The following is a 9,897-nucleotide window of genomic DNA, read 5'->3' on the forward strand; positions in this document are numbered from 1 at the left end:
TTTGTTCTTGCCAATATTTCTCCAGTGTTTGGAGAACAGACTAAGAGCTGATCCAGGGTGAGTTAGAGCTCGTCCGAGAACTGTTTTTCTTCATCATGTGAGGATGACTCTGACTGGTCAGTGATTGGTCAGTTTTAGAACGGCCGCAGCTGATGACCAGCGGGCACGCGCGCGCGACACACACCCCTGGAGAGAGCACAGAGGAAATAAGAGGAAACTGATATTGGCACACTTCTTAATTTGTGCTCATAGCAAGTCTACTATTTCTGATAGTATTTTCTGATAGATATTTCAGTATAAAAACTGATGTGAATGGCCACAGGTGACAGACATTGCGCGCGCACGAGAGAGCGCAAACTCAATATGCGCGTAACAGGAATGTAAATGAAAAAAGGCTCAGTAGAAATGGAAATGCAAGATGCAAAGCTCAGGATTGTGAAGAGAAAAGACTAGCACGTCACCAGCCGACAGACCAGAGCAAAGCAACCCAAGCGCGCGCGCCGGACACCAGGAAAGTTCGTGCGTAAAAACCAGAAGCGTCGCTGCACATAAAGGGAATGAAAAGACATTCTGAAGGACATTTCTCCTGAGGGAAACAGGCATGGAGTCTGCTGGTTCTGCTGGGTCTGCTGGGCTGGCTAAATCAGCCGCACTAAAGTTGTCTGAGATGGGCGAAAGAAGTAAACAGCTGGGCAGCGCGTTGCGGGATCCGGAGCGGCAGAGACGCGTCATTCTGGTGATAGTTTGCGTTGCGCTTCTGCTGGACAACATGCTTTACATGGTGATCGTTCCCATCATTCCCGATTATCTCACAGATTTAGAGAACGCGCAATCTTTGCGCACTCATGCCAACTCTTCCCTGAGCAGAGCAACCCGGGAGAACCTGGACATCCAGATCGGGGTGTTGTTCGCGTCCAAGGCCATCCTGCAGCTCCTGGTGAACCCGTTCACCGGCACCTTCATCGACCGCGTCGGGTACGACATCCCGCTGCTGATCGGACTCCTGGTCATGTTCGTCTCCACGTGTATATTTGCGTTCGCTGAGAACTACTGGACGCTGTTCTGCGCGCGCAGTCTGCAGGGCTTCGGCTCGGCGTTCGCGGACACGTCAGGGATCGCGATGATCGCGGATAAATACACGGAGGAAACGGAGAGGAGTCGCGCGCTCGGCATCGCGCTCGCCTTCATCTCGTTCGGGAGTCTCGTGGCGCCTCCGTTCGGCGGGATCCTGTATGAGTTCGCAGGTAAACGGGTCCCGTTCATAGTTCTGGCCTGCGTGTGCTTGGCAGACAGCGTTCTGGTCTTGACTGTGATCAAACCTTTCTCTAACAGGACGCGCGAGAACATGCCGGTCGGGACGCCCATTCACCGGCTCATGATTGACCCGTACATCGCCGTGGTGGCGGGCGCGCTGACCGTGTGCAACATCCCGCTGGCGTTCCTGGAGCCCACCATCTCCCGCTGGATGGAGAGCACGATGAACGCTAGTGAGTGGGAGATGGGGCTCGTCTGGCTGCCCGCGTTCCTGCCGCACGTGCTGGGTGTTTATGTCACTGTCCGATTAGCCGCGAAGTTCCCGGACCTGCAGTGGTTCTACGGGGCCCTCGGGATGGTGATTATAGGGGCCAGTTCGTGCACTGTTCCCGCATGCAGGAGCTTCGGCCAGCTGATGGTCCCGCTGTGCGGAATCTGCTTCGGCATCGCGCTGGTGGACACGGCGCTCCTGCCAACGCTCGCGTTCCTGGTGGACGTGCGTCACGTGTCCGTGTACGGGAGCGTGTACGCCATCGCGGACATCTCCTACTGCGTCGCGTACGCGCTAGGGCCTGTGGTCGCGGGGCAGATCGTGCACCACCTGGGGTTTGTGCAGCTGAACCTGGGCATGGGTCTGGTGAACGTGCTGTACGCGCCCGCGTTGCTGATGCTGCGCTCCGTGTGCCAGATGAAGCCGTCGCGCTCCGAGAGCAACGCGCTGCTGGAGGACCCGCCCGCGGGCCTGTACCACACCATCCGACTGGAGGAGCGACGACGCGCGCGGAAGGGCCTGTGCGTCACGGCGACCAACGCGCTTCCCGTGGACGAGAACGGGCTCTTCGCGCGCTCCAAATCCTGCTCGGAGGAATCATCCGGACCCGAGTTCACTTAACAACACTCACACACTCACTAAACTCTCTGTTTATCGTGCAATTTATATGCGAAAATGAGTTTTTACGTGCATGTGATACGCAGTTTATTGCGTGGAATAACCCACGTACCCCACACCACTAATCCTACCCAAACGTACGCGCGCATCCTAACCCTACCCAAGGGGTTTACAGTTCGTCTCATATGCACGTAAAAACTCATTTTCGCGTATAAATTGCACGATAAACACAATGCGAGCTATAGAGACTCATTTGATGTTATTTTAGTGAGCCAGAGATTATATCGCAAACATTCAGCATCTGGTGTGCAATATTTATCCCTCAGCTCACAGAAGTGTGTCTGCTTACCTCGTCTTTTAAGATTTCGATGGAAACTATTAGAGGTTTGTCTCTAAACGACAGTGTGTCTGTAGTGTGTAGAAGATGTGATGTAACTGCACAAAACCCGAATAAAACCAGTGCTCATATTTTCCTACACATGCCTTTTTATTGACTGAATCAATAAATATGACAATGAATCATCTTTTGTATTTTTTTTTTTTTAGTATCTTCAAATTTTCTAAATTCTTAAAAAAGATTCTTGTAAAATAATATCTTTTAACGACGGTCGAGGGAGTCCGTTTGAATTTGTGTGGGTTTCATTGAATTGAAACGAAATATATAATTAATTCAATTCAATTAATTAAATTACATATAAAACCTGTTAAGGTGGGAACAGATATGAGACTAATTTAAAAACCCATTTTGATAGTAGTTAATTGCATATAAACAAAATCAGAAAATGTAGCTATACATAGACAGCATAAAATAATTTGTCAAATAAAACAAATTGTCGGAAGTGATGAAAGAGCAGCAGCACCTCTGGAAACACCTGGAGGAGCATCAGTGTGTGTGTGTGTGTGTGTGTCGGACGCGGGTGGGCGGAGTCACAGACACACACACACACACACACACGGACCCTGTCCACGCGCGCACGGCTGACACACACCTGAAGCTGCTGGAGCGACACACTGATGGAGCAGGTGAGCGGATCTCTCTAGAACTTCTGTAGAAAAGTTTATAAAGGAAGGGTTTGTATTTGAAATCATTTATTAGTGGCATAGTTTTCCTACAGTACTTTTGCACGTCTGTCACTACACCTGATTGAAGCTGCCATTGATCTATGAAGCTGTGCATGTTTTCTGTCACGCGCGTCAGTGTTTTATCATTGTCATCATCAGCAACAGATCGTTCCTCTTATCGCGAATATAAAGAGTGAGAAACATTTTCCTCTATTTTCATACTTTAGTCTAATTCTCCTAACTCCCCAGTTCCCTCAATCAATGAAACTAAATTAAAATGAAATTGAGTAAAACACCAATGACTCCCACTTCTGATGAACTTTATGAAAGCGTTCAGGTCCATCCATTACACTAAAACAATCGTTGCAATCTGTATTAGAAATTCGTCTAAATATTATCTAGAAAGTGACCATTTTCATGAGGATTGCAGGTTATTCCTAAAAGTTTCGTGGTGATTGACAGGAATCAAACATCTGTGTGTTCAGGATGAAGCCGAGACTCGGGTTATTAGTGTTGTTGCTGCGGTCTGTCGTTAACACAAATGAAGAACTCTTACCCTACAGCTCTTCCTGATGAAACATCTGGCCTGTTTCCAGCTGTTCTTCGGTTTGTGGAAGAACCTGCAACAGGAATCAGACACACAGACGCACTCACGCTTTCATATCGTTGATTTCTCTGATTCAAAGAGTTGTCAGACACAACAGCTGATGTTTATAGAGGATTACAGTAGGTGTTTTTCTTTGTTAGTGTCCTATTTCTGACAGGATGAATGTACAAAAGTAGCTATATGCTGTAGCTTGCGTCAAAAATGATTTATGGTTTTATGGGGTGGGGGGGTGGGGGGGTATGGATGTGTGGCTATGACAGTAATCTGTGACAATGAGGTGAATGTTTTTTCAGGCGGTGTTTTTTATTATTGCAAGATAATGTCCGCAGAATGATTAAGAACATGAAGAGATCTGTCATGGATTTGTTTTTCAGATTTTACTGCAGCGTCCATAATGTCTGTGGGAGAGAATAAAAACGGTGGAATGAAATTAAGAAATAGCATTGGCAAATTAAAGCATATAAAATAACAGATATATGAGATAAGAATACAATTAAGCATTTTAAAGTAAGTTTTAAACCGGACTCGAAGTGAACTCCGCAGCTCTTTGAATTTTTCTGAACAGAAGAAATGTTACAAATTAGCTTTTAAAAAATAAAAGCTTTGCAGATAAATAAACCATATAAAATACATGAAATAAGATGAAATTTATTTAAGTATAACTATTTTTAAAGTTAGTTTTAATCTTTTAAACACCATGTTGAAATGAGACTCTGTTTGACGATGTCCTTTTCCTTGATGAGTTTAAGAAATAAATCCATTAGGCTATTGTTAAATAAAATAGAAACATTTAAAAAATATATATGAGATAAGAGATAAGAATACAATTATCAACTATAAGTATTTTAATCTAATACACAACGTTATACTGCCTTACATAGATAAATAAACCATAAAATAGTGAATAATAGTTCATATTATTTGAAATAAGATGTTAAATGATCAAGTATAAGCATTTTAATCTAATACATCAGTGATATAGAAGGCTCTATTTCACCTTCTGTGTCTCTCACATGTGGAGTTCCCCAGGGTTCAATTCTCCGGCCAATTCTCTTTTCACTCTATTTGCTCCCCCTTGGATTAATATTAAAAAGACACAACATCAGTTTCCATCTCTATGCAGATGATTTGCAAATCTATCTGCCCATCAAAATAAATGATGGTAATTCTTTAACAAGATTGGTTGACTGTTTTAATGATATTAAAGCCTGGATGGCTGTACATTTTTTAAACTTTAACGAGAGTAAAACTGAGGCCATGATTTTTAAACCCAGTGCACTTCTGATGTCTCACAAATGAATCTGGCCATTTTGCAACCTTATGTTAAGTCTGTTGTAATAAACCTGGGAGTTAAACTGGATTGTGATTTTAAAATGGAGAAGCAGATCAATTCTGTTGTGAAAGCCAGTTTCTTTCAACTTAGGCTTCTCACTAAGCTTAAGCCCTTTTTATCCTTCACAGACTTTGAGAGGGTTATACATGCATTTATCACAACACGTCTTGATTATTGTAATGCTCTGTATGTAGGTGTTAGCCAGGCCTCCCTTTCTCGTCTACAACTGGTTCAAAATTCGGCCGCTCGTCTTCTTACTGGAACTCGTAAGCGTGAGCATATCACCCCTGTCCTTGCCTCTCTTCACTGGCTCCCTGTTAATTTTAGGATTGATTTTAAGATTCTATTGTTTGTTTTTAAAGCCCTTCATGGACTAGCTCCTGTTTATATTACTTCTCTGTTGAAGCCACATGCTCCTTCAAGATCTTTAAGGTCTGCAAACCAGTCTCTTCTTGTCGTCCCTAAAACGCGTCTCAAAAGCAGAGGGGATCGAGCTTTCTCAGTCGTAGCCCCGAGACTGTGGAATGAATTGCCTCTTCATGTTAGACTGGCTCCCAGCCTTCTGGTTTTTAAATCGCGACTTAAAACACATTTTTATTCCTTGGCTTTTAATCCGGCATGAGAATTGTTGTAATTGTCTGGTGTTGTATCTTGTCTACTTATTGTTTCTTCTCAATGTACAGCACTTTGGTCAACATGGTTGTTTTTAAATGTGCTATAGAAATAAAGTTTGTATTGTATTGTATTGTATATAGGGTCATCATGTGGACACCGCAATATACTGACTTACGCAGATAAATAAAACATAAAAAAGTGAATAATACTTAATATCGTTTGAAATAAGACGTTAAATTATCAAGTATTTTAAAGTTAGTTTTAAACGAGTGTTGAAGTGAACTGACCATCGGTGAAATTAGGAGGTCTTTTTGTCTCTGGTTAAAATCACAGATCCTTGAATTTCTGAGCAGAGATGTTTGCTCTCCGTTTGCTAAACTGAGAATGAAGATTGTTTCCAATCACAGGCCCTCCCCTTCCTCTCTGTGTAGTTGCTATGTATTAGCATTAGCAGTTTGTTTCAGGAAAACATCAATCTCCTATCTGAAGCCTTCCTGTCTGGCAGGGACACCCCAAATCTGACCATTCTGGCTCCTCTACACTGACCAGGCTGTGACTATAATCACTATAATTAGATTTTTATACCAGTGTCTTCAGGAAAAAGTCAGGGATTAAAACAAAATGGCCAGGAAGTTACATTTTATAAAGCCCACTCTTATCCAGTGATTGTTAAGTTAAATTGTCCTCTTCCCGGGGGAGCAGTCCCCCACCCTGTTGTTCTTGGAGAACGCGTGAAAGAAATAGGCCCCCAAAAATGACAAAACGCCTTTTGAAGATCAGATTTCTTTTTCTAACATTTAAACTTAGAACACATCATTAGAACACCCTTTGACTTTATGAATACACATAAATGACCGCTTAATCATTTTTTATATTTTCGTGCATTTATTTAAAGACTACATGTACCATAATATAAACTCTCTTGAGTGTTTCTTAGAGTGACAGAGCTGTGTGTTTTAGCTAAACTGGTGGGGACATAGACATGATGATACTGTAACTGTATATTCTACCTGTACACCTAAACACTACCCTCACAGAAAACTTTCTCCGTTTTTTACATTTTCAAAAATATAAATAAATATAATTTATAACGTGTTTTGCTCATGGGACACATTTTGCAAAAATACCTGAACCACACACACACACACACACAAACACACAAACACACAAGGGTTCTATAAAAATAAACTTATCTATATTTTAAATTAAATTAAATAAAATGTATAACACAATGAATAATATCAGAATTGGTACAAAATTGATTTAAAGAGTTTTAGTTAGTAAATAAACTGTTAAATAAATAAGTTGGCAAAAATAAATAAATAAATATAAAAACACCTTACATTTAAAGAGCGCTGAAGAAGTAGTTGTTTATGCAATGATAAAAAACAATCCAAAAAGCAAATAGTTTAAGTGGTCGTAAACAGAACAGCCCCAGATCCTCAGGGATAAACTGTGAACTGAAGCTTCAGATGCTCACAGAAACAAGAGGCGTTACAGGCCTGATGTCACAGCATATGTAAAGTTAGTCTACTTTCCAGAGGTTTATTCCTATTTAATTCATTTAAAAGCATAATCTTAAAAGTTTAAATTAGATCTTTTAAAATTAAAAGACTTTTTTAAATCAAATCTTTAAAGTTGTATTTAAATCGTATCTTCTATTTATCTTCCTAGAAGAATTCTGTATGGTAGAAATGAAGGTGCTATTTTTACTAAACAGCATCTGCTCAAAAAACTTTACAATTTTAAAGCAAAAACAGTGCTTAGTCGTCTTAGATCTTATTTATACAAAGATATTCAAGCAGTATTTTATCCACCAACACACACCAGCAAGATGTATTCATGTTACTGTAACGTTTTAACCGTTTGCACTATCAAAACATTTCAAATTGTAATCTCAGGCTTTCCGTCAGCAAAGTACGGCCGCTTTCTGGCAGAGCAGGGGTGCTTCTCAATTCTTCTTTGTGCATCCTCGTTTCCTTTCCTCGCTTCCTTTCCTGGTGTCTCAGCTGCACTCCTGTAGGATGCGAGGAAAGGCTTCTGTCAGGTTTGGTATAGACGAAGCAGACAGAATGGTAAGTTAAATGCTTTAATTTGCAGAATGGATCGGTACAGCGTAACAGGTGAGTAAACAGTAAGTTGAATATCAGATGATAGCTTAACTGAAGTGTAACCAAGTCTCTCTCTGTCTTTCTCTTGCAGATGATGATGAAGGAGTTCCTTAGAAGACGGAATGATGACTGGCTGAGAAGATAGGGATCGTAGGCAGGAATACAGGTAAGTATGGCAGAGAGTCTGTATCATGTGTAGACGAGATCAGACAATGACTGAATGTTCGTAGCAGGTATATATGGGTGAACTGATGATGAGGTCCAGGTGACGGTGATTAGTAATCAGGTGACAATGAGCGTGTGAATGACTGAGTGGGCGGAGTGAGGGAATGAGTGGATGGAGATGGTGATGGAATCCTGACAGTACCCCCCCTCCCGAGGCGGCTCTTGACGGCTGGGAAGAAGAGAGATGTTGCCGGCGGCGAGGTCGACCACGACCCCTGGGAGCTGGGCGGTCAGGATGGTCAGAATGGAACTGGGAGAGTAAGGCTGGATCTAGGATATCATCACGGAGTACCCAGGAACGCTCCTCTGGACCGTAGTCCTCCCAGTCCACCAGATACTCCAGACGGGGACCTCGCCGCCTGGAGTCCATGATGGATCGAACTCTGTAGATGGCCTCTTCTTCCACAGGAACGGGAGGAGGAGGCACGTCATCCGAGGTGGAATCTGAGGGAACAGAAGAGACAGTGAAGGGTTTGAGGAGAGAGACATGGAAGGAAGGAGAGATCTTGTACTGAGGTGGAAGGTTGAGTCTGTAGGTTACTTCGTTCAACTGCCTCTGGATGGTGAAAGGTCCAATGAATCGAGGACTCAGCTTACGGCAAGGCAGGGGCGAATGTCCCTCGTCGATAACCACACCGTCTGACCAGGTTGATATTGGGGTGTATCGGCTCGTAGACGATCCGCTTGATCCTTGTGCCTCCGCACTGCCTGTTGTAGATGCACATGAACTGAGTCCCATACCCCCTCGCTCTGATGGAACCAAAAGTCGACAGCTGGAACCTCCGAGGGCTCACCCGACCAAGGGAAGAGAGGTGGCTGGTATCCGAGGAAGCACTGAAAGGGGGTGAGCCCGGTGGTACGCTGAGTGAGGGAATTCTGGGCGTATTCCGCCCAGGGGAGGTATCGGTTCCAGCTGTCTTGGTACTGGTGGCAATAAGTTCGCAGATAACGTCCAATCTCCTGAATCTGGTCTGCGGATGATATCCTGATGAGAGGCTGACAGTGACCCCGAGGAGCTTGAAGAAGGCGTGCCACACCCGGGAGATGAATTGGGGTCCCCTGTCCGAAACGATGTCTTCTGGAATGCCGAAATTTCTGAATACGTGATGAAACAATGCTTCAGCTGTTTCTAAAGCCGTGGGTATACCAGGTAAAGGTATCAGCTTGCAGTCTTTGGAAAATCTATCCACAACGACGAGCACACAGGTAAATCCACCGGATCTAGGAAGGTCAGTCATGAAGTCCACTCCGATGTGTGACCAAGGGCGTCTGGGTATAGGTAGTGGCACAAGTTTACCCTCAGGTAGTTTTCTGGGAGTGTTGGTGATGGCGCAGACTGAGCAGCCGCGGACGAACCTGGAGACATCTTCAGAGATGGACGGCCACCAGTACCGCTGACTGAGGAGCGAGAGGGTACGCTTGCTACCTGGATGTCCAGAGCCCGGAACCATGTGAGCAGAGTCCAGAAGGGGAGTACGAAGATGTTGAGGTACGAAAGTACGCCCTTCTGGACCTCCCGGCGGAGCAGGATGGCGAGAATTTTCCTGAGAGATTTGCTGGTCGATGTCCCAGAGAATGGGACTGAGGATTAAGGCTGGAGGGAGGATGGTTTCAGTACTGAGGTCCTCTGAAGATGAATGATGGAGTCTGGAAAGAGCGTCTGCCTTGCAATTCTTACTTCCTGGACGGTAAGTAACAACGAAGTTGAATCGAGTGAAGAAGAGTGCCCAGCAGGCCTGGCGAGGATTCAATCTTCTTGCCTCACGAAGATATTCCAAGTTGCGATGATCTGTAATTACTT

General features: G+C 44.0%; 1 protein-coding gene across 1 annotated transcript; it reads left to right on the top strand.

Annotated features, from left to right (window-relative positions):
* Window positions 1-375: 375 nt before the first annotated feature.
* slc18a3b (solute carrier family 18 member 3b) lies at window positions 376-2,615 on the top strand. The gene has a single exon (XM_084135852.1). The coding sequence runs from the start codon at window positions 602-604 to the stop codon at window positions 2,144-2,146; it is 1,545 nt and encodes a 514-aa protein (XP_083991978.1). The 5' UTR covers window positions 376-601; the 3' UTR covers window positions 2,147-2,615.
* The last annotated feature ends 7,282 nt before the right edge of the window (window positions 2,616-9,897 follow it).

This window comes from Abramis brama (genome assembly GCF_963993115.1).
Source record: "Abramis brama genome assembly, chromosome: 14".
Taxonomy (NCBI): Eukaryota; Metazoa; Chordata; class Actinopteri; order Cypriniformes; family Leuciscidae; genus Abramis; species Abramis brama.